The sequence below is a fragment of the Oryctolagus cuniculus genome, chromosome 10, assembly GCF_964237555.1.
Source record: "Oryctolagus cuniculus chromosome 10, mOryCun1.1, whole genome shotgun sequence".
In the NCBI taxonomy this organism is placed as follows: domain Eukaryota; kingdom Metazoa; phylum Chordata; class Mammalia; order Lagomorpha; family Leporidae; genus Oryctolagus; species Oryctolagus cuniculus.
Genome location: NC_091441.1, coordinates 108,983,254 through 109,007,932, shown reverse-complemented (window position 1 = coordinate 109,007,932; position 24,679 = coordinate 108,983,254). Strand labels below are relative to the sequence as shown.

Sequence of the window (24,679 nt, the reverse complement as noted above, 5' to 3'; positions counted from 1 at the left end):
TGCTATAAAGCCAGGCCACAGGCCACCGGGGTGGCGGGCCCCTTCTGCACCCGCCTCTTTTCCCTTCCTGCTTCAGCACCAGTGTGGTACAGCCAGGGAGCCCACTCATCGCCCACCATTCGGACTTTCCAGTCACCAGAACTGTGAGTCAAATAAACCTCTGTTCTTTAGAAAGTACTCAGTCCCGGGCACTTTGTTATAGCAAGGCAACACGGACCAAGGCAAGCCCGGGGCCGGGAGAGGGCGCGGTCTCACCCGCTGGGCCACCTGCTCATCAGAGCAGGCTCTGCACCAGCAGCTGGGCGCGGGGGAGGCCAGGGCTGTGGAGCGAGGGCTGCAGGGACGAGGGACATGGTAGCAAGGGCAGGACCCTACTCATTCACCTCCTACCACAAAACGCAGCCCGCGAGGTGGCCTCTACCCACCACCACGCCCGAGGTGGCCTCTACCCACCACCACGCCCTCCACTCCTCCTGGGGCCTGCTCAGGAGGGCCAACTCTGGGAGAGTTGGGGAGATTCCCATGCTGGGAGGCCCTAAATTATTTTCAGGGATCTTGCATCCCATATGCACACCCAGCGCTGCTGGTAGACCAAACAAACACTGTTTCACACGTGAACATCTTTCAAACCAAAACAGACACCGGGCACGACGAATCAAATACGTAGACTTGGGATTCCTGCAACAGCAGGCTTTTGGTAGCTGACTGCTGTCTTTCGGTCATGGACAGGAACCCCACATGGGGGGCCTGTGTGCAAGGGGGCAGGACGGGGTGTAACTCCAACTTTTTGACAGAGAGGCCTCCTTCCTTGCCTGAGAGAGCCTGGGAGTGCAGTGGAGTGGCTGCCGGCTTCCTGCTGGGGAGGGAAAGGATCAGAGAGGAAGGGCCGGGTAGGGAGGCTGCAGGCCAGGCCCGAGCTCAGCAGTCCCTGCAAGACGAGGGTCAGCCTGCTGACCACCAGCAGACCCGGGGCCCCTCAAGTGCCCCTTAGCTGAGCTACTTGGAATCCGGGGCTATCCCGGGCCCAGATGGAGACTGGGGCAGCCCCTAAGAACCTGGCTGGACAGCCAAGTGCTTCACTGCCCCCTTTGCCCTTCTGGTCTGCATGGCTACTGAGTACTCAGTGTAGCTCTGGGGCATGTAGACATGACATTAAAACAGCCACTGTGGCCGGCGCCGCGGCTCACTAGGCTAATCCTCCGCCTTGTGGCGCCGGCACACCGGGTTCTAGTCCTGGTCAGGGCACCGGATTCTGTCCCGGTTGCCCCTCTTCCAGGCCAGCTCTCTGCTATGGCCCGGGAGTGCAGTGGAGGATGGTCCAAGTGCTTGGGCCCTGCACCCCATGGGAGACCAGGAGAAGCACCTGACTCCTGGCTCCTGCCTTCGGATAGGCGTGGTGCGCCGGCCGCAGCACGCTGGCTGCGGCGGCCATTGGAGGGTGAACCAACGGCAAAAGGAAGACCTTTCTCTCTCTCTCTCTCTCTCTCTCTCTCTCTCTCTCTCACTTTCTCTCTCTCTCTCTCACTGTCTACTCTGCCTGTAAAAAAAAAAAAAAAAAAAAAAAAAACAGCTACCATGCCTAAGGCCAGAGTGGGCAGCCTGGCCCTAGGAGCTTACCAGCGACCTGGGATGGAGACAACCATTGGTGGCTCAGAGCTTTGGAGGCTGGGACGAGGCCCAGCTGCTTGCAGGCCCTGCTGTGTGGTGCATGCAACACCGGGCTCTCTGTGCCCAAAGGCATTTGAGGGGACATCCTATGGTCATTTCACCAGGGAGACAGTGGCTTCAGAGCCCACCCCCACAAGATTCGGCCACACATTCCTCGCATCCTGGTGCCACCCCTCCACTGCGGGACTCTCCCCCTGCCCCACTGGGCCTCCTCCCTCCCCTCTGGCCAGCAGAATGTACTGGAAGTGATGGGTGTGCCCTTGCAGCTCCCACCTCCACTGCTGGGATGCTGCCCTAAGACTACCATGTGTGGATCGGAGCTGGGGAGCCCAGGCGACAGCCAGCACCCACCGGCACACTCGCAAGTGGGGCTGGCTTTGACCTGCTAGCCCGCCTGACCCTGCTGAGCCCAGCCTAGTGCGTGAGCCCAGTGAAATCTGCAGGGCGGCCCAGAACTTCCAACCCCCACAGTCAGGCGGAACCACAAACCATGGCTGCCCTGAGCCGCTGTGTCTTGTGGGTTTGCCACCTAGCACAAAAGAACTGCCACACGGACAGCCACACGCAGTCCCCATGGCCCTGTCGGCTAAGCACGCGGGGCAGAAGCTGGACCAGCATGGGCAGACAGGTTTCCAGGTGGGCAGCAGCCCCGCAGCCCCGTGTCTTGCAGTGCATTTGTGCTAAAACATTACAAAGCTTGCTACTGTCTCCTGTCCTAGAGAGACGAGGAGCAAGGGACACGTGCCCAAAGTGCCCCTGGCCAAGGCTTGTCCTCCTCCCAGTGTGAGCTTCTTAGCTCCTGCCCTGCAGGTGGTGGCTACCCCTTCTTCATATCACAACCACGTGTACCAGGGGAGCCGGAAGGGGCTGCATGAGCACAGGATGGGGGTGGGGAGGGCCACATGTCCTCAGGCGATCCAGGGCCTCCATGGGAGGTACAGGCCCCTGGGGGACTGGGCGAGGGAAGCCAGCCTTCAGCCGACAGGCAGCATCCAGATGGGAGGGGGTATCTCCCACACCCGGCCCAAGGCCACTCTACTCGTCCAATGGCTGAGCAGTGAGGGCACCAGCTGCTACCCAAGAGGAGGGCAGAGGGCAGTGGGCAAGCTTGGCGTCCAAGGGAGAGGGAAACACGGGGGCCTCTTTCCCCCCAGCCCACCCACAGGGCGGGTCAAGCCCCTAAGTGTATAGGGAGCCCAGCTCTGACACCGCCACTCTCGCTACTCTCTGGCTGGCAAGGAACTGGAGCAAATCACTTGGTTTGCCCCAATTTCTCCATCTGCAAGATAAGGTCGATGCTCCTGCTTCACGGGATCTGTTGGGAGAACTAGACAAGATGGTCCTCACGTACACATTAGCACGCAACACACAATCGGTACTCAAAGAACTTCACTGTGTCCACAGTTCGCAAGCCCCCGGGGCTGCCCCTGCATCCCTCCTCTCTCTCCTGCCCCCAAGCAGGTGCCTCGGTGTGGTGAGCAGAGCTCCAGGGCAGGTGCACTCGCGGCAGAAACACAGCTTTAAGTGGGGAGCTGAGTCCTCGTCTCTCCCTGCTCCTGGGGCCGCACCCCCCGCCTCCCCCTGGCCTGCAGCCCCCAGCATATTGAGCGAGAATCCCCCGTTCCACGGGAGGGCACCGGGTGACTTCTCGAAGTTCTTCTGGCTCTGAGACGAGCGAGCACACTTCTACCAGGAGATGCCAAAAAGGGTCACGGAACACAGAACTGAAACATTTATTTTGGTGCAAAACAAAACAAAACAAAATGTTGAGTCCATGCATATACAAGGAATCCCAAAAGTTCACAGAAAGTGCCCATCGGGAAGTAACTATGCATGGATTTCCAAAATGTCTCGCACCAACACAAACCCGTCTTTTAACCTTGTCTCCCACGAGCTCTGTGAAGGACCCTCATAGAACCCCACCCACATGGAGTGCCACGTGGAGAGGGGATGACGGAGCAAGGCGTGCCGGCCTCACAGCTGTTCTCAGTGCTGGCTCCCACCGGCCTGGGCTGGAATCCCGCCTCTGACATCACTGGGGAAACTTGGCCCAGAGATTTAACCTCACTGTCATTTTCCTCAACCATCCACAAAGCAAGGGTGTAACCAGGGCTGGAGCAAGCCACACCCCCTGGGGCGGAGCAGGGCACTTGGGTCTGCCGGTTACAGCCAGCAGCCGGCCAGCATCCACGGCATCCGAGCCACGTCTTTAGGACTTTTGCACCTGATTTTTCTTTCTTTTCGGACACACATAGCCTGCACTTCCAGCACAAACCCATCCTCGATGCGGCTACGGATTCTTTCCACACCAGGTCTCAGCCGCGCCCAGCAAACTCTCCAGGAACCCAGAAGGCCCCCAGCGGTGTCACAAAGCATCCCAGGTAGCAGTGACTGGTGTGACAGGCCCGGCGGTGCCGGGCACAGGCAGATGCTTAACAGGTAGCAGGGGACACTGAGTGTGTTGTTGGCAGCTCTGGTGGAGGCCAGAGCCCCAGGGAGGGGCAGCGGCCTGTCAGGACCACACGGCCTTGAGGCAGGGCTGGGGCTGTGCCCTTCTAGGCGTCTGAACTTGAAAATGAAAGGTGGTGACTTAAGTCTTTCTTAGCCATCTCAAGTTTTGGGCTGAGTCCAGCTGCCTCTCCCTGTCTCTTGCTGCCACCTGTCACCCTTGGGTGACATCACCCCTTTCTGTCCTACAGCTCTAGGGGCGGGGGGTGGGGGGGGGGGGACGCGGGGCTCAGCCAGTCCCGCCTCCCGCAAACGAAAACTTTCTCCAACACTGACCCTGGCCTTCCCTGTCTGAAGAGGAGGGTCCAGCCTCCCTAGAAGCCCCCCCCTCCACGGCGGGTACTGCAGGAAGCCCCGGGCCCCTCTGTCCCTCGGACCTGAATCCCGAGGGGTCTGTCCACCTGTTCTTCCCTCTGCTACCTACCAGGCTGGACCCCCATCTTTGTTGGTACCTCCTTCTATCCTCAGCTCCTCTCCTCACAGGCCCCGCTGACTGCCTGCCCCCCAGAGTCACACCCCACCATGTCCCAATTCACCACCCTCAGGGTGACAGTGTCACTCCATCGTCTGCTCGCTTGTGTCTGGTCTGTCGTCCCCTGCCCCAGGTGGCCTGGCCCACAGTAGGCGCCTGGGGAGCACTGGCTGCATAAGTCATTAGAATAACCCTCCCAGCGGTCCCCCAGCGGAGGGGCGGGGTTGTCTGGGGAGGGGACACCCCGCATCCCTGTGGGAATGAGACACACAGCCCACGTCCCACATTCCAGCCCGTGACCTGAGCACTGGGTTCATCCTCTCCCTCATGTACGAAGGGATGCTGGTTATTGGGCCACTTCCCAGATTAGACGACTGAGGCCAGAGAAGGGAAGTGGCTTACCCACAGCCTCGCGGAGGTGGGACGGCCTTCTCAGGGTGTGCGGGCACTCCCACCTCCAGGACACCGAAGTGGTGGCTGAGCAGGATCAGCGGCACAGGCTGTGGGGCGCCAGCCCCGGGCCAGACTCCCCCTGAGGGCTTCTTCTTCTGCCACTTCTGTGAGGGAATTCCAGGTCCGCACTGCTCTCTAGGACTGGGCCCTGATGGTCAGACCCTTCCCCCAAGCAGTGACAGTGAGCTGAGGGTGCACTGTGCCCTGGCCACCTCAGCTTCTCCTTTGTGCAATGAGGGTGTGGACAGGATGGGCCAAGACAGGCTGTGACATCGTCAGGGAGGTGGGCTCTGGCCCTGGAAACCTCAGGGCTGAAAGGGGAAGTGAGGAGTGGCCAGTTCCCCGCCCCACCCAGTCCCCACCTCGGCCCAGAGCCAGAGGGGCAGCCCCTCCCTTTGACTACATCCCCCCCTCCCACCCCCGGAAATGCTCTGGGTGCCCACAGCTTGGGTAACTCCAGCTCCCGGGCCCAGACCGCCCCCAGCAGAAAGCAGGGGCATAAGAGTGACTACGCATGCGCGGCATGTGGCCCTCTAAGCATTGCTCTGAGGCCAGTAGCCTCGCCCTCTGATGAGGCACAGGACAAAGCTGCACCAGGAGATCTAGCGGCACAGCCGGCACTCACCAGACCCCTCCCCTCTGCCAGACACCTCTGTCCTGTCCCCTCCTCTGCTACAGTCCCCTGCTCAGCTCCCGAGGAGGCTTCCCCTTAAAAGCCACGAAAAGCCCGGGCTTTGGGGTGCGGCAGATTCAGGATTCAGCGTGACCCCAGCAATGACCGTGCCTCATCTGTAAATAGGGATCAGAACAAGCGCCGCGCCACAGGGCTGGCGGGGTGTATGACGTGTGTCAGTCACCCAGCGTGGCAGCCAGCTGGTGGGGGTGCAGGACGTGTCTGCCTGCCCAGCCTCCACTCCCGCTTCTGGAAAGACACCCCAGTTTTCTTTGGGGGACCCCTCCCCCACTCTCAGCCCATCTACTGTGCATCAGCCGACTCCAGGACCGAACACAACAACAAGTGTGACTGTCAGAGGGTCCCACGTCCCTGGCCCAGGGACGGGCGTGTGGCCCACGCTCAGTCTGTTTTGGGAGCACACCCTCTGCCAGGATCAGAGGCCGTAAGAGACCTGAGAAGGGGCCAGTGCCCGGAGCTGCAGTCTGAGCTCCTGCATCCAACCGGACCTGCAGCCCTGTGTATTCCAGAAATGGAAGGCAACGGATTCAGCCTTTGGCTTAAGCCAGTCAGGGGTGCCTTTTCTCTTAGCATTATCTTTATCTTTTTATTACTTGCAACCAAAAGAATCCTGCTAACACAACTCCCTCCTTGGAAGCCCCCGACAGCTCCTCTGTGCCCACAGAAAGGGGCCGGCAACTCGGGGCCCAGGCCCCCTCCCCCCCACTTTGTGGCTTGGACTGTGGCTCTCTCTTGTCCCAGCCTCAGACCACCCAATACTGACTGCTGCTCCCCAAATCCACCCTGGGGTCTGGATCCACAGCAGCCGCCTCCACACCCATAGCTCCTGCCCTCTCTCGGCTGAGCGGCCCTCACTCATACTGCAGACCCTCCCCAGGGAGCCCTCAGACCTCTCTCCACCACTCTGAGGGGTCAGCAGTGCCTCCCCCAGGATTCCCACCCCCCTAGTGGAGAGTGCTTCTTCAATAAACCTTGTTGCATAGAATCAGGAGTCCCCAAATTCCAACTTTGACCTCATCAGGTGCATTTCCTGAGTCGCTGGCATGGTTCTGGACGCAGTGCCCAGCCCCAGGGGACCCAACAACGTCCCATGTGGCTCAAGTCCAGGGTTGCAAAACTGGCAATTAAAAAAATAATAATAAAAGCTAGATCCAACGTGACATATTGATTTCCCTGGAGGAAACAATCCCTGCCAATGAATGGCCCGAGGCTAAACCATGGCCACGCCCACACACTCGTTATGCAATCCCCACACTGCATCACATCATCCTCACTTCACAGAGGCAAGGGGAGCTGCAGGCAGTCGCAGCAACCACAAGGGGGCGCCGTCCCTAGAGTCCCACCGGCTCAGCCAGACTTCCTCTGAGTACCCTGGGGCAAGCCTGGGGTTCAGACCCAAGCTGGCCCACGCTGGCTTCACACCTCATGCCCAGCCCCTGGCTGCGACACGCCCCTGTCAGTTTTACTACATGAGCTTCTGGAGCAGGTGCGGACACCTGGCGTGGCGGTGGCCAGTCTGCTGGGAAGGTGTGGCAACATGTGAACCTGGGGACCTCCCCAGAGCCCTGCCAGTTCGGGAGTCCTGAAGCCTAAGTTTTGGGGGAGACGTGTTGCAGTGACTCCCCGAACAGCTGGTCTGTTCCCGGACCTGACAGAAGCTCCTGGGCAGTGCTGGCTCACCCCTGGGGGCACAATGAGGCAGCAGATGCACACAGTAGGCGCTTGCTAACTGCTCATTCTCCCTTCTCACCCACATGCAGGCCTGTGACCCCCTACCCCCACCCCCAAGGTCCAAGAACCAAGCCCAACCTCTGAGCTTCACCAGGCACTGTGAGAACCCAGCCCGATCAGCCCTGCTGTGTGCGAGTCCTGAACCTGACTACGGGAAATGTGTATTTTGGAAAAACAAAAAACAAAAAAACTACACAAGGATTTCAAATATTTTTGCACCAAAATAAACTGATCTTTTTATTCTCTTTTCCATGAACTTTTAGAAGCCATTCCCCAGGCCAACTCCTCTGTCATCCTCAACACCCAGCTTAGCAGCTGCCTCTTCCGGGAAGCCCTCCAGGGGAGCACCCTGACGCTGCTCCTCGGAGCTCACCCCCGTTCCAGCCCCATCACCCTGTGGGGCAACTTCCTCTCCTCCCGCCCCACCTGCCCCTGGGCTCTGTGAACTTCCCCAGGACCAAAACCGTGTTGCTCTCTGTGGCCTGGCCCCTGCAGCTGGCCTGTCTCAGGGCTGGTGACCACCACATGGAAGGAGAGGGCCGATGTTTTCAGAGCATCCGCTACTCGCCGGGCACAGAGCCACGGAGGCCCACATGGAGAGACTTGCCTCTGAGTGAAGCCAGGAGGGAGCGAAGCAGAGGTGATGCAAGCCTGGATCCAGCCATTCCTGAAGCTCATGCCTCCCCCCACCCCGCCCCGACTATTTGGTTCCATGAGGCAAGAAGCCCCCTTTCTGCTGATGCTCGTTTGGTTTGGATGTTTTCCTTTTCGTTACAGACAATGTGGAGGTCAGAGAGGCGGCTTGACACACCCGAGGTCACATGGCTAAGCAGTAGCAGAAGTGAGCCCACGGCCTGCTCTGGGCCCTTCACCGGCAGCCTTACTACCCCACAGCCCCGCCCTCTGGCCTTGGGGCCCAGGCCCCAGCTGAAAGCCACTGCGGCGCTCCCTGGAGGCTGCACGCACACAGCCTGGATGCACGCGCACAGCCTGGACGCACGCTCTGCCCGGCCTCAGCGCCCTCAGCTTTGCAGGAGCTGCATGGTCACACCCGCGCGGAACATCGGTCTGCTCATCCATCAGGTGGGGCTCACGACCCCGCCCTCCCAAACACTCTCCAGGGCCCCAGCGCCCCCCAGCAGCCCCGCCCAGGAAGGACTCAGTGAGCTGAGGCTGCGGGGCGGGTGCCCGGCCCACGCTCACCTGCCCTGCTGCCTCCAGGTAGTTTCTTACAGACACCACGTACAAGGACAAGCACGTGGGAAATTATGGGTTTCAAGTTGTTTTGGTTTTTTTTTCCACCAAAATAAACTTGTCTTTTAGGGTCAGCTTTGTAGTTCTGTGGATTAAACCATTGCCTGCTATACCAACATCCCATGTGGGCACCAGTTCAAGTCCCAGCTGCTCCACTTCCAATCCAGCTCCCTGCCAATGTGCCTGGGAAAGCAGAGGAAAATGGCCTAAGCCCTGGGGCCCCTGCCATCCATGTGGGAGACCCAGATGGAGTTCTGGGCTCAGTGGGTTAAAATCTTGGCCTGCAGCTCTGGCATCCCATATGGTCCCCGGTTCAAGTCCCAGCTGCTCCACGTCTGATCCAGCTGCCTCCTAATGCGATTGGGAAAGCAGTAGAAGATGGCCCAAGTCCTTATGGCTCCTGTAACCCTGTGGGAGGCCCGGAAGCAGCTCCTGGCTCAGCCCCCGTCATTGTGGACATTTGGGGAGTGAAGCTGCAGATGGAAGACCTCTCTCTTTGTCTCTACCTAACTCTGCCTTTCAAATAAACAAAATAAATCTTTTAAAAATAAACTAATCTTTTTTTAAAAGTATTTTATTTATTGTGAAAGGCAGACTTATATAGAGAGAGGTCCTCCATCTGTTGGCTCACTCCCCAAATGGCCGCAATGGCCAGGGTTGGGCCAAGCTGAAGCCAGGAGCCAGGTGCTTCCTCCTGGTCTGCCACACTGGCACAGGAGTCCAAGCCCTTGGGCCATCCTCCACTGCCTTCCCAGGCGCATAAGCAGGGAGCTGGACTGGAAGTGGAGCAACCAGGATTCAAATCAGAGCCCATTTGGCATGCTAGTGCTGCAGGTGACAGCTTAACCCACCAGCCAAATCAATGGCCCCCAAAATAAATTTAAATTCCATTTTCCATGGATTTTCTGAAGGACACTCATATCTGTTAAAATAAAACACATCTGGCCACTCTCCCGCCCTGTCTGCTGGCCCTGCGCCACCGGCACATCACGGCTGACCTCTGGGCTGCTTTAGCTGTGTATGGTTTGACTGCCCCACATCCAGAGAGCAAGAGATTTGGACATTCGGTTTCTTTATCACCTTTGTGTGAGACACAGCAGGTGCGCCTTTGAAAGGATGAGTGAGTGAATGATTAGGGGGGGGGGTCATGAAGGGCTGAAGGGCTCCTGACCCCTCCTGGCCATTTCACAGGGGGTGGACACAGCAGATGCACTTGCTCCGGGGCCCAGTTGTCCTGGCTCCCAGCCACATCCTTTCCACCCTCCCCTGGGATGCTCTGCACCAGGCCTTGGGCACAGGCCTGCTGTGCACCTGGCCAGGCCCCAAGCGTGTTCCCTGGAGCCCTGGGCTCCGAGCTGTAACCCCAAGCCTGACCCTCCACGCTCCTAGGACCTCCGTCCCCTGGCTCACTGGAGTCATCCCAGAGCTCGATGGATGGACGCGGGGGCGCCTTCACAGAGCCACGCTCAGAGAGCAGTCCCGGCAGCCCTCCCTCCCATCCCTGAGCCTCCCCTACCCCAGCCCCAGCTCCCAGAGGCCAGCAGGACACATAGTCCCCTCCTCAGGACAGACGGAAAAACTGCGACCCAGCGACGGGGAAGACGGAACAGTCACCCAGTCCCCGCCCCAGACGGGTGACCATGCAGGGCTGAGTCACTCTGTGTCCAGCCCCAGCACCACATCCACCGGCTGTGTGACACCCGACACACGTCCCCACCTCTCTGGGCTTGGGTTTCCATGCAACCAACAGGAACGTGCCCTCCTTCCAGGGCGGCTGTGCGGCTCAGAGGGGGAAGCAGGACTTGGGGGGCACAGAAGACCCTGGGCCTCCCGCCCCCTTACTAAGGGGGATTTCCAAGGCACAGTGCCACCGGGAGACCGCCCCCCTGACACTCCCAGCACTGGGGCCCCATGGCCAAGCTACATTTCTTCAGAAAGAAACTGGAGTTGTCAGCAGGCCACAGAGTAGGGGGTGGAGAGTCCCAGGGACATGCCCAGATGAGGAAATGGCCTGGACTGGGGTGGGGGGTGGGGAGGAGACCCGCCCACCGGCAGGCAGCGTCTTAGCACAGAGTTGACCACAGCAGGTGGGAACCCCGGGGGCTGGGAAGCTTCTGCTCCTCTGCCATCGGCAACTGGGGCCTCAGTTTGCTCGGCTGCAAAATGGGCATGGTCCAGAGTCCCTGTTTCCTCAGGGTGGTTGTGAGGGCTGTGGGGAAGGAACCGACACTTGCAGCCACCAAGGTGGGCTGAGGGGCAGGGCCCAGCTCTGGGCTTACGTGCCAGGGTGACGGGACGTGTCCCTGGGGCTAAGGCTGCCCTGCTAAGCAGCTGCAAGGGCGGGGGAGCGGGGCATGTGGGGCTCCTGGGCCTTGGGTTGGGCCCCTAAGCATTCAGGGCCATGAGAAACAGGCTGAAGACAACAGCCCTGAGAAGCAGCGAGAACGCAGACGGCAGTTCCCAAGACCCGCACCCCAGCAGGCTGCCCCGACAGCCACCAGCCCCTCCCAGGTGCCCGGCCAGGCAGGGGTACTCACAGCTTCCCCGGGGAAGGGGTGCAGATCCACCAGGGCAGAGTCCCAGGGGGCCCCGCGGGCAAGCGGCAGGCCCTCCCCACACAGGTCCTGACGTCTACTTCCTGCCTGCTCCCTGCTAGGTCAGCATCCAGGAAGCCACACCTCTGCGAGCGGGTGCCGGGCACCCCAGGGCCCCCACCTGCCTGCGCGCTTGCCTGCCCCCCCGAGTAGGCCTCCGGGCACTGCCCAGGGGGCTCCTTCCAGGTCTGGCAGGTCCTAATGGCTTCGCTGGACTGGTCCAGTCCATAAATAATACAGCCGCCTTCCTGGCTAGCCTCCCATGGCCGATCGCGTTTCGGGGCCACTCGCATTTCGGCGGGGCCGCTGCGTCAGGGCACGGGGCCCGGCTGGTCTCTGGCCGCCTGGGTGCTACCCTCACACTGGGGCCAGTCCGGGCCAGCAGGACAAAGACAGTGCGACAGGTGGCCTTGAAGAGAGGGTGTCCTACTTACCCTCAAAGTAGCTGTGGCCCAAATGGGACCCGAGGTGGGAGGGGCCAGGCAGCTTTGTCCCCTTAACCCTCAGGCAGGTGTTCTGAGGCTGCTGTGCACACAACCTGCCTTCCCCTCCCAACTCACCTTGCGGGCCCCCTGCCCAGCCCAGCCCTGACTCCTGCAGGCCACGTCCAGGCCCCTCGCCCAGGGAGTCCTCTCCTCGCCCCTACCTGGGAGTGAGCCGGGCTCTGTGTGAATCCCCACTGCTATTGCCGGCCACTCTGTCTCCTTCCTTCAGCCATCACGCCCACTCTTGCTGACAGCAGCCACCCACCCGACTGGTCCCCCACCTCCCTTTCCATGTCCCATTTTTGCACAGTAGCCCGAGCAATGGCCTTAAAACAAGAATCACCTCTCCCTCCAAACCCTGCCCTGTCACCCCGAGCCCAGCAAAGGAATCATGCCCTTACCAGGGTCCGGCCTGCCAGCTGCAGGAACCACTCCTCCCTCCTTCCCTACATATTCCAGGCACACTGCAACCTCAGGGCCTTTGCATGTGCCGTGCCATCTGCCCGGATCCCTGCTTCCCCAGGACTCCGCTAGCTCGCTCCTTCCTGTCAGTCTCCACTCAAGGCCGCCTCCCCAGACTGGTCTTTAACTTCTTTGCCTTTCTAGATTGAGATACAATTCACCTGTCCCACAATGCACCTGCGTAAAGTGGGCAACCCAGCGGTTTCCCTGTATTCCCAGAGATGGCAACCCTCAGCAGAATCTCCACTTAGCATTTTCACCCGCTCAGCCCCCACCCCACCCAGCTGGGGACCCACTGAGCTACCTTCCATCTTCACGACTGTGCCTGCTCTGGGCATTTCACACCAACGAAGCCACAGACTCCGTAGCCAAGTGCTGTTCTGCCATGGCCCCTCCTCCCAGAAGCCCTCCATCATCAGGTTCCTTCCCGGGCTGGGGGACAGTGCCGCACGTGGAAACACCCGCCGAGCTGCTGGCACAGGGCCAGGTCCAGCGCATAAGGACTCTATAGTGGTGGGGGCGGGGCGCTGGGAGACAACGGGGCAGCACGAGGGGTCTGCGGCCAGGTGGGAAAGGCGACCGCAGCCAGGAAAAACCTCCCTTGTTCTTTGGGCCAGGCCCGAGCAAGGGGTCTCCTGCTCCATCCTACTCGCAGCTCTGGCCCCTGCATGTCGGTGAGGAGCAGAGGGTGGGAGGGGGCTGGCGGCCCTGTCCTCAGTAGCAGGGCATCCTGGCCACTGCGGCTGTCCCAGACAAGGCAGCGGATGGACTGGGGACCCAGCGCGCAGGGCAGGCCCACCCACTGTGTGTGGAGGGGGTGGCTGTGAAATCACAGGGAGTTGCCAGCTCCAAGCAGGAAAGATTTGCCCTGTGCCGGAGCTGCCCAGGCCCGCCCAGGCTGGGAGGCAGTGAGCACCCTGTCCCGGGGGGAGCCCCGCAAGCCTCCCGCTACGGGGCATCAGATGGCTAATGATCCCGGAGGCCGCCTGGATGATCTTGGAGCCCAGCTGCCAGCTGCTCCCCAGCCCTCCTGCCCAGAGGCCGCCTCGGTGGGGGAGGGGCAGGGTCTGTTTGGCTCAGCACGCTGACCCTGTGTGTCACAACAGACTGCCCCGGGCAGTGGAGACTCAGGCACCCCTTGGCACTCAAGGCACAAAGCCATCTTTCTTCCTCCCCAGATAATGCCAGGGGCTAAAGCGGTTTTCCTGCCTGACCCGCCAGTGAGAAGCTGAGGATTTACCGGGGGGATGCTCAGTACCCCCAGGAAATGCTGGGAGGGGCAGGGTCCCGAGGGGAGTGCCCGGTGAAGAGCCAGCCGAGGCGGCAGGAGCCGGCTCAGGGTCACAGCCACCCTTGCCCAGACGAGGACAAACAGCCGCACCTACACAGCACCTGCCAAGCCCAGGCAGCTTACAGGCATGGCGTCACTAAGCTTCAGATGTGGCTAAGGTCACTCCGGCAGGAGAAAGGGGCTGCTTTTGGGTTTAAACTCAGCCAGTTCTCTTGAAAGCCTACGCTCTTCCTACTTCATCACTCTGCCCCCCCACCGCAATCCCCCAGACTCAGATGCACCAGGGACGGGTGGCAGGGGGAGGGTCCCACGGATATGCCACACCAGCGTGACCTGGTGATCCTCTTGCCAAGAGGCCCGCCCCACTGGCACGGCTCTCCCCCCTCGGTAGGCCGGGAAGCAGGCCACAGAGAGGCTTAGCAATCTGCCCAAGACTGCACATCAACAACCTACCGTGGCTGGCTTCGGACCCTGGTGTGCCCAGTTCCTGAGCCGTTCTGTCCAGGAGATGGCCCAGAGCTGGGGCGGCCCCTCTCAGCAACCCGGGGCTAAGGTTCCAGGGACCCTGCCCCTAGCACTGAGTGCCTTGGCAGAGTGCCACGGCCGGCCGGCTTGCCGGCAGCAGTTCCAGCACACGCTCGTGCTTCTCCAGATGGGAGTGGGACCCGGCCAGGGGGACAGGCTCACGCACAGGGGGATCTGAAGACGCAAGTGGGAAAGTATGCGCTGTCCGATCGCAACCCTCCAATTTGTCCCTGCGGCTGCCGCCAGCTCTGCCTCGGGCCGCAGGTCCTGCTGACTCAGGGCTTCCCTGGCAGCTGGGGCAGGGGTGTGGGGGGGCTGGGATGCCGCCCAGGGCTTGCCCTGGCTGCTGTCTGTCTGTCATTCTAACTTTGGGATTGGCCTTCATCCTTTCTGGAGCCCCCGACAAAATGGGGTGGGGTCCAGAGAGAGTGGAGCCCCTGCTTCCCCAGCTAAACACACAGGTGCCAGGTGCTTATAGGCGTTAAGTGTGGGTCTGGGGCAACCGCAGTGCCAATTAGGGTGCCCACACCCACCCAGCTGCCCTTCCACCCATGCTGGCGAGGCGGCCACACACCCTTGCTCGGGCCACCCCCGCAAGGATGGCCTGACCATGGCCACCTCAGAGCTTCCAATGGCCACACTCAGAGAACACAGCTCGTGAGCACCTGAGGCTCTGCCCACAGCTCCGTCGGGCGGCTGTGTGCCTGTTCTCAGTTTCTGGATGGGGAAACCAAGGCACGGAGAGGCCAGCTGCCGGGATCCTTAGAGACCGCACGGGCAGACGTGCTGGGGGTTGGCCCCAGCACGGCAGCTCGGCGCCGGGCCCGCCACATCCTGTCCACAACCCTTGGGTCTGCCGAGTGCCAATTCCCGGGAACCTCAGGAGAGAATGCGAAGCGGGAAGACCCAGCTGTGGTGACAGGGAAGAGCCCCCAGCGTGCTGGCCCCAAGGCTCGCCCGCCTCGCCCAACCTCCAAGCTTCCCATCAAGAAGGTCTGCCCCAGAGCTTGGGCGGGGGAGAGGCGGGCGCTCACTCACTCCAGGTGGGGGTGAGCGTTCTACGTTACCTCTGCCAGCCGGCAGCCCCAGCCCAGGAGAACCCTCAGCCTCACTGCCTGGCCAGCTCCACCCAAACCTGTCCAAGCACAAGGCCCAGAGTCCCAGAGCCTCTTGCGCAGCAGCATAACTACAATTTCTTACTACAGTGAGAGTGACCTGTATAACTGGGTTTCCCCTTTCCCTCTGGCTGCCAGGAAGCGCCACTTTTTTTTTTTTTTTTTTTTTTTTGCCTCAACAAAACAAACTCAGAACCCTGCATATCGTATCCCTGGTTTTTTTGGTTTTTGTTTGTTTTTTTACCCTGGATCATGGCATCCTATTCCAGACTGTGCTTTTACTGGTCCTGACATTTAAGTAGTTATTTTCTTGTAGGCATTTCCTGCAAGCTGTCACAAACACTTTGGGAAGCAGGCAGGGAGGGGGGGAGGGCAGGGAGGAAAGGAGGAAGGTTAGGGTTAATGTAGAAGGAGCGAGGGAGGAAAGAGGGAAGGGGAATCTTCCAATCCCTTACCCAGCGTAAAACTTCCCCTTAAAAAAAAAAAAAGACTCCTGTCGGTGGCATCCAAATCTGACGGTATTTTCCCAATAGGTGGCTGCCCTAAGCCCTCCCACACACAAACACCGCCTGCCCAATCCCACATTGCACGTGTGGACACCCAGCCACACAGCTTCCTGCTTCCTGCCCCGAATCCTCTGACAGCTGCACCAGCTGTGGCCACACCAGGTGGGGGCCAGCGCCCTGCTCCCCGCGACTCCCCCTTCCTCCAGCCGTTGGGCACAGCGACCACAGCAAGGACCACCCTATAGACTGAACATGATCTCACGGAACCCTCGCCCTCAGCCCGAAGGGATCTGTAGATGGGAAACTTTGGCCTGAGGATGACGAAGCCGCTTCGCACCATCGACAACGCCGAGACCCAGGGTCACGCCTGGGCACCAGGTGCCTGAGCCTGGGGCACTCGGTAACTGCCATCCACACATTCACGGGAAACAGTCGCCAGGAGGCAGAGCTGCAGCCCCGCTTCTCCGATGGGGAAGAGGCTCAGAGAGGCGAAGGAGCAGGGCCAAGGCCACACAGCTGTGCCCAGGGCCAGCGTGTTATGTAACGGAGGCTGGACCTGTGCGTACTGTACCTGCCCCCAGCACGCACTCCCCTGGACGCCAGCACGTGCCCTGACCCTTGTTCTGCTCGCCTGCCTCCCTCCCCGCTAGGCACTGCCAAGTTTCCCCAAGGACGCCAGGCACAGCCTTTCCTGCGCTCCATCCCTGCTCCTTCCCGGGCCACCCAGCCGGCTCGGGGCTCCGGGTGGAGCTCCCCACGTCCCCGGTACCTGAGGGTCCTCACAGAGATGCAGTACTTCCACATGAGGCTCCACATGGCACTGCCATCCCCCTTCATCCCTGGCGCCGTAGGGGAGTGAGTGGCCCGGGGGCCACCCCAGTCCCAGGTCTCCTCCCGGCAGGGGGTGGCTGTCTTGGTGTGTGCTCAGGTCACTTCCTTCTTCATGGTGGCGACAAGAAACAAACAGCCCAAAAGCCAGGGGAGCCAGGGAGGTACTGGCTCCCAGAGGTCGCCGCAGGTCTGAGCCACCAGCCTGGCTGTCCCCAGGCCAGCTCGTGTGCGCTGGTCCTGTCCGGCTGCTCCAGACTCTCTGGCCGAGCAGCTCTCACACACCAGACCCCGCGGCTTCTGCACAATCTTTCGCCTGCCTCCTGCCAAGAGAGAGCAGTGGCCGCGGGCCAGGGGAGCAGTGAGTCACACAGGGCGGGCCGAGCAAGGGGGCGTCTGCCCGGTGAGGGAGAGCCGAGCCCCGGGCTGGGCTGGCCGGGCGTCCAGAGGCTGGCCTGCGACAGGAGAGGCAGCCTTGGGGAGGAAGGCGGGCGGGAGGCGAGGGCGGGCCCACATCCTCCCCCAGGTCCCCAGAGGCCTAAACCCAACACCACCCTGAGGCCGCAGCCCGGCCCACCCAGAGACCAGGACTGAGAAGGGGCTGTTGGGGAGCGCCTGGGCTGGACAAAAAAGAAAAACAGAAACAAAACAAAACCAGGGCTGCCCCTCGGGACAGTTCCCAGCCCTGGCCAGGCCACTTCTGTGCGGGGGGGATGCTGGGTGGAGCTGGCCCCTCTGGGACTCAGCTGCCCCTCCCCCCAGGTTTACAGCTAACGAACCCACATCTCCCATAGAACGTGACACACGGATTTCACCACTCACTGTATTTTCCATGGGAAGAAACTGAGGCACACACAGGGGATGTCACAGACTGGGAGGTGCTAGAGGTGGGAGGTGAGGCCACATAAGGGTCCAGAGGCAGCAGTGGGGGTGGGCTGAAGGGCTGGGGATCCTCTGGGCAGCTGAGCCTCACCACACCCCCACCCCTCGCTCCCACCAGCTGCTCCCAGGCCCAGCCCAGAGCAGGCAGCTGGGGCTTCCCGGGCAGGGCCCCCAGGGACACTGACTCACGGTTCAAGGTCAACAGTCACAGGCTCTACTTCTCCCCACCCACAGCCCCCAGGAAGTCCCCCAGGAGAGCAGGTGGGCCCATGACCTGGCATCTGGGGGGTGGGGCCGGGGGTGGCGGACAGCCGCCCTGTCCAGTAGGCACCACGGCTCTGTTTGCCAAGGCGAAGTGGAGGCTCCGATTGGGGCGACACTGGCCCATAGGCACAGACAGGCTGGAGCCAGGCCCCTGAGCGCCTTTCTCGGGGCGGTGGCGGGGGGGTTGGTTCAGGCCTGCTCCGTCCCTGGTGGGACCTCTGCCTTGGCCTGCGCAGAATGGGAATTCTGTCTCGGATTCCAGCCTGATTCCCACAGCTTGACAGATGCACAGCTGCCCCTCAGTCGGGAGAGAACAAGCAGAGTCCACAGCAAGACCCCCCACCTGCCAGAGGGGTTCCTTCGCAGCTTGAACACCTCCAGTGATGGGGAGCTCACTCCCTTCTCAGCGGGCCAGTCCCACCAGGCCACACCTGACCTAAGGAAACACTCCCTTAGCCTAACTCCCCTGTCACCCCCTGTGCCGGCCTCGCATCTCTGCATAGCCCTCCTGGGACGGAAAGCCTCCTGCCGACTTCGCCCCAGGGGCCCGCAGCCTCCCAGCCAACCTTGCACGCGCTTAGTCACCCAGGCACATCTCCTGCCCTTGACTCCTCTCCTCCATCCAGCTGTGCCCTCACCCGACTTCCCATTCATCCACCCATTTCCTTCCATCCACCCCATCCCTCCCCCGCCCGCCCACCCATCCATCTCCGCACTCACTCCCGACTGGTCTGGGCTGGCCCCGGTCCCTCAGGCTTGCGGGTGAGCTCCAGGTGACTTCAGCGACATCCCCGCTGCAGCATCCTCCCAGCCTTCCCATCCCCTGGTCCCCCAGGTTTCTACCCATGACCCACCGTGCCCTGTTAGGCTCCACTTCCCTGTATCTCCTGGGCCCTACACCTCCAAGCTCTGGGGCAGACCCCCAGGGATGTGCACTCAGCCCCCGGCCACGCTCATCACCCAGTTGGGAGAATTTGTCAGATGCACCTTGCATGCCTGCTCTGTGCCACACACGTAGAGAGGTGAGTGGCACTTCTGGTTCTGGAAGTGACCTCAGAGACAAGTGTTTTTTGGGGTAAGGCTAGAAAGGAAGCCTCCAGGACCAGGGGCCCAAGGGCCTTGTGGGACCTCTGGGCCTAAAGCGTTTGTACCTCGCTGTGGCTGTGACCAGCTGTGTTCCCCTCCCTTCCAGTGGCATCATGCCACAGCAAGAGGCAGGGGGAGCGAGGGTGGGTCTGCATGGAAATATTCGGACCCACAGCTCTCCCCTCCTGCCAGGCCACCTCTGCAGCCTGCTAGGGTCGATGCACTGACACCCAGGAAAAGAAAAGGAGAGGTGTTTCCTGGGAGATGCCAATGCCACTGTGAACTTGGCATTGGGGCAGCACATGATTAAGGGGTTGTGCACACCTAGGGGAGGTAGCAGGCGAGGCCCTTGTGCAGGGCACGAGGCTTCCCTGGGCTGGGAGCTTAGCGAGGGCGTGAGCCTCAGCCCAGCCTTGGGGTCCCGCTGGAATCGTCGCTCTTGCCTGCAGTGGGCTGTTTGTGGTCTGGGTGTTGGAAAACCCTCCGCAGCTGCCTCTACTTCTAGGATGAGGTACCACTCCTCGCCCACGAGTCTCATCCATGAAATGGGCACACAGCAGTCAGGGGAGCAGGGGCCACACACTGGCCTCTCCCCACGCTCTGGGTAGTTATGTGCCCGCTCCAGCCATCTCCCGGTCCCTAGGCCCTTCTCCCACTGTCTACTATGAGGGTCATTCTAACACCCAATGCCTCCCCATGGCTGACCGACAGACAAAGGCACAAGGCCACACCACGGTGGGGTGAGCTGGTCCTCTGCCACCTGCCACCTGCATCGGGCTTTCTGACACGCCCAGATGGCCCTCACCCCAGCCACAAACACCCAGCCCTCCCACTCTCAGTTCTTCCTACTCGGACCAGGAATTCTGCATATTCGGGCCACTTCTGGTGATGCGAGCGCTGGTGGGGAGCAGGTGTGGGGGTGCCCAGGCGAGTCAGAGTGGCCGCGACTCTGCCCAGCGACAGCTGTGCTCAGCGCCTGCTAAGTGCTGCTGATGGAGTCAGCAACCTGCCTCGGGTTTCCAGGAGTCAGAAACCCAGATCTTTACGTAGACGCTCTGGATGTTTCGACGCTTGCGACACAGTCGGGTTTAACACGCCATGGGGGCTCACAAGCTCAGTAAGTTCACCGGCGGCTGAGTAGCCTGCGCCCGGCCCTGGAATCCTCTGCTCCTGTTCAGTCTCTAGAATTTACTTAGCAGCCACCTCCCCCTGGGAGCTGCCTGTGATTGCTTCAACACCGGGGATGCTTGGGGCCCCTCCTAGCCCCTGCAAGGCTGGAAACTCCAGCTTGGGAGTGACCTAAGGGTGGACACATGCTTTGCTGATCAGTTTCTCATGCTCCCAGCACAGCATTTGGCACAGAGGAGGAGCTCATGAGTGCAGATCTGCTGAAGGAATCAACCAACACCTCTCTCACTCAATTCCTCTTGCAAATGAGGAAAAAAGGCGGCTCAGAGAAGCCAGGTGACTGCCCAGGGTGGGATCCGGAGCCAGCCTCTGCTCTCTGTCTGCTCTGCCCATCAGCTGCCCCAGGCCTCCAACAGGAAGGAGGGAGACAGCTGCACAAGCTTACCGAGGTCTGGTGCAGGAGGAAGCAGCAGGATCCCGGGCATCTCCAGGGACCTGCTAGGGTGGCGCCCAACTGGGGTGAGGGCAGACAGATCCTAGGACTGGAAACCGCCCCAGGTGGCCAGGCTGTGAGACACACAGCACTCCAGGAGGCAGGCTATGACACCAGCATGGGTCACAATGACAGCCTATCCCCCCGTCCACTCTTTTGAGGTCTGAACAGTGCAGAGACCTTCAGGGTCTGTGCCTAGACCATCCTCTTAGGAAAACCAGACAACATAAGCAATGGAGGCCCAAGTCCAGTTCCTCCATGTTGGAGATGGAGGCCCGGAAGGGCGAGGGGCTGCCCTGGGGTCACACAGCAAGGACACAGCATATCTGAGCTCTGACCCAGGCGGGGGTCCTGGCTCTGACATCTGCATCCTTTCCACGCCACTGAGCTGCACTGGCTGTTGGTCCTTACAAGGCTCTCCCCACAGCCCCTTTACTCCGTCCACGTTTTCTCCATAAACTACAGAGAATGCCAGCACTGCCCTGGGGGAGTGGGTGAGGATCAAAGCCCAGGAAGGAGTTGCGCCCTGGGAACGCACTTCTGAAGGCTGCACAGAGATGGTGGACAGACGAGGAGCCCTGCCCTTCCCAGCTTCTGGTCTCCAACTCCTCCAGGCGGGGCAGGCAGTCAGCCTAGTGCTCACGATGCCTGTGTCCCATTGCAGAGAACCTGGGTTCAAGTCCCAGCTCTGGCTCCTGACTCCGGCTTCCTGCTAGTGGGCGCCCTGGGAGGCAGCAGAGATGGTTCAAGGAGCTGGGTCCCTGCCACTCATGAGGGGACCCCAACTGAGTTCTCAGCTCCCAGCTCCTGCCTGGCTGCTGCCATTTGTGGGGGAGAAGTGTGGGTGGGAAGTGTGCATGGGTTCTCTGTGTGTGTGTATGTTTCTCCCAGGATGAGACTGTTCACCACCAACCCGGTAATAACAGAAATCCTAGTGGTTACTGCGAGATAAATGTCACCTGCTCTCAGAGTGGGATGAACTCAGCTCACTCGTGCCCACTGCACAAGGCACCTGCTACTAGTGTCTCATTCCCAGGCACAGACAGGTTTGCCAACATGCTGGGGGTTTACACAAGCAGGGACCGGGAGATTGAGGAATGGAATCTAGGCAATTCTGCTCTAAAATGCATTCTAGTCTGGAGTGAAAATCCTTCTAAATGTCTAACCCAGATCCCTTTTGTGGCAGGCCATGCCCATTCCCTTGCTCCTTAGCAAAGGAAAAGCCACTCCCTCTACCCCACGCTATGCTGAGGCCCTTGACCCTGGCTCTTTGGGTGCTGGAATGAAAGTCAATGGACCCCAATAAGAAGCCTCCCCTTGATTGTGTGTGCGTGTGTGCCTGTGTGTATGCATGTGTGTCTGTGTGTGCATGTGTCTATGTATTCATGTGAGTGTATGTGTGTCCATGCACACACATCTCTGTGTTCACATGTGTCTCTGTGGTCACACGTGTGCATGTGTATCTGTGTGCACATGTGTGTCCATGTGCACATGTATATGTGTGTCTATGTTTGTGTGTGTCTGTGCATGTATGTGTATATGTGTGTCTCTGTGTGTGCAGGTAGCTAGTTAATGAGGAGAGGCTGAGGACTGCCATAGCATCGATCACACACCCAACCCCCTTTCCACATGTGCCCATTGGAAATAAGCTACATGACTGCAGAACTGGCACAACCACTCCCCATCATGCACCTGAGCCTCACTTCCCATCGTGCACCAGACCCACACAGCAGCCCTGCCCCAAACTCTGCCCATTTGAATATTCAATTAGGTCAGCACCCTTCTCTTTGAAAGAAAGGGCAGCCCCTCCTTCGTGGGGAAGAGCGGCTGCCTGCGCTCACGCCTGGGTGTGTGCTCTCCCTGTACACCTTTAGATCTCCCCTGGAGCTACTTCCTCGGGTGGAGATAAGCTGGAACAAGCCCAGGCCGGGGCCCCGTCCCTCACAACGCATGCACAGGGGCCCACACACAGACCTCCATCCCCGAGGGCCAGGGCCTCGCTGCCTCACCAGCCTCCCTGCCTCTGTTTCACCCAGCACCTCCAGGCCATCTCCCGGGTCAGGCCACTGCCCACCTCTTCTCTGCTGCTTTCCTCCATTCACAGACAGCCCCCCCCCCCCACCTGTATCACACATACTCTCTGTGGACCATTCCAGGATGAACTTAATATTTTATCTTAAAGGCAATTGATGAAAAAATTGAACCCCACTCCAATCAAGCTTCCCTAGCTCGGGGCTGGTGTTGTAGCGTAGTGGGTGAAGCTGCTGCTCACCAAGTCAGTGCCCCATGTTGGAGCACAGGTTCGAGTCCCAGCTGCTCCACTTTGGATCCAGCTTCCTGTTAATGTGCCTGGGAAGTCACAGATGATAGGCCAAGTATCTGAGCTCCTACCACCTGTGTTGGAGACCCAGATGGAGTTCCTGGTTCCTAGCTTACTGCCTGGTCCAGACCTGGTTGTTTCAGCCATTTGAGGGATTGATTCAACACATGAGAAAATATCTCTTTCTCTCTCTGTATCTCTCTCTGTCACTCTGGCTTTCAAATAATAAATAAATATTGAAAGATAGAGTGACAGGGGGAAGGAGGGAGAGAGAGAGAGAGGGAGGGAGGAAGGGAGGGAGAGAGGGAGGGAGGGAAGGAGAGAGTGAAAGAGAGGAATTCCAACCATTGGTTCACTCCCGAAAAGGTCACAATGGCGTCAGGCCAAAGCCAGGAGCCTGGAACTCCATCCAGGTCTCCCACATGGGCGTCAGGGGTCCACGCACTGGGATCATCTTCCGCTGCTCTCCAGGTACACTAGCACAGAGCTGGATTGGAAGTGGAATGGCCATGACTTGAAGTGACACTTGGGTATAGGATGCCAGCATCACAAACAGTAGCTTAACCTACTGCACCACAATGCCATGAATACATCTTTCTGAAAAAATATTTCATTTACTTATTGGAAAGGCAGAGTTACAGAGAGAGAGAGAAAGAGAGAGAGACAGAGAGAGATAGAGAGATCGAGAGATCTTCCACCTACTGATTCACTCCCCAAAGGGCTGCAATGGCCAGGGCTGGACCAGGCTGAAGCTAGAAGCCAGAAGCTTCCTCCAGGTCTCCCACGTGGGTATAGGGGCCCTAACTTGGCCCATCCTCTGTTGCTTTCTCAGGCACATTAGCAGGGAGCTGGATCAGAAATGGAGCAGCCAGAATTCAAATCGGTACATGTATGGGAAGCTAGCATTGCAGGCAGCTTGGCTTTACCTGCCACACCCCAATGTCGGCCTCCATAAATAAATCTTAAAAAAAAAAAAAGAAAGAAAGAAAAGCTCTTCTGCCTAATTTCCAGTGACCAGGAGCTACAGGACACACAAGAACAGGCTAACTGCCGCCTTGGGGTTGGCCATAGGCTGAATCCTGCAAGTGGAACTCACTAAAGGAAAATGGTTCCGGTTTTTCAACAACTTAACCGCATGAATAGGAAAGGAAGGGGGCCCTGGACAAAAGGACACTCAGGAAACATGGCCAATGCGTGGATCTAGTGAGGACGCTCTCTGAACAGACTGCCTGTAAAACAATATTTCTGCAGACCATTTGCAAACGCTGAAGGGGAAGAAGCATGGAGGAAAATCCTGCATCTGGGCAAAGCCGGGAGCCACAGGCCGAGCTCCCAAGCTCGCGACCCACTCTCAACAGCAGAGTTTCAAGCAATGCACACAATAGCCAATTAACTGGCCTTACCCCCTTTGAAAACATTTATTTGAAAAGGAAACTTTATATCAGTCCCCTAAATGGAAAACTAGTATCACTTGCTCAAAGTAGGGGTTACCATGAAAACAAGACAATGTTATTCAATTTCAGGCAGATACTGTTTGCTGCCAAAGGTGCTGAGCTTAAAACCTGCCTGCCTTTGGGACAGAGGGAGGGACCCTGGGGAGCAGTGAGCTCACTCTCACTGCGGACCCGCCCCTCTGGGGCCTCCAGCCTCCGCACTGTTCTCACCATCTGTGTCTGCTCCCGCAGAGAGCCAGTGGGGGCAAGCCTGGGGCAGGGGCCAGCACCAGGGTGGGGCTGGGCCAGGGGACTTAGCCTATACAGCAGTTCAGGCTATGTGCATCACACGACCCAAGAGCTTCAAGCTGGGTACAGATGTAGCAACTGAGGCATGCAGTAGGGGACTGGCTGCTCCAAGTCCTCTGGCAAGTGTGGGGCCCGGGAGTGGGAGAGGGGACCAGGAGAAACGCTCCAGGTTGCAGTC

General features: G+C 59.7%; 1 protein-coding gene across 10 annotated transcripts in view; it reads right to left on the bottom strand.

The window, feature by feature from the left end:
• The window catches only part of IQSEC1 (IQ motif and Sec7 domain ArfGEF 1), a 296,844-nt gene that overhangs the window by 99,447 nt on the left and 172,718 nt on the right, over nucleotides 1–24,679 (bottom strand). For 3 of the 10 annotated variants that reach the window (XM_017343696.3, XM_017343697.3, XM_070049993.1), the window contains exon 1: nucleotides 11,318–11,411. The exons of 3 other annotated variants lie outside the window; for them this stretch is intronic. Coding sequence is in view for 2 of the 7 variants with exons in the window: in XM_051852618.2 (XP_051708578.1) it covers nucleotides 16,528–16,595 (68 nt within the window). In the remaining 5 variants the exon portion in view is untranslated. Of the gene's footprint in view, nucleotides 1–11,317; nucleotides 11,414–16,527; nucleotides 17,043–24,679 lie in introns of those variants that run through there. 4 more of the 10 variants (XM_051852618.2, XM_051852622.2, XM_051852613.2 and 1 more) reach the window with 4 other exon arrangements.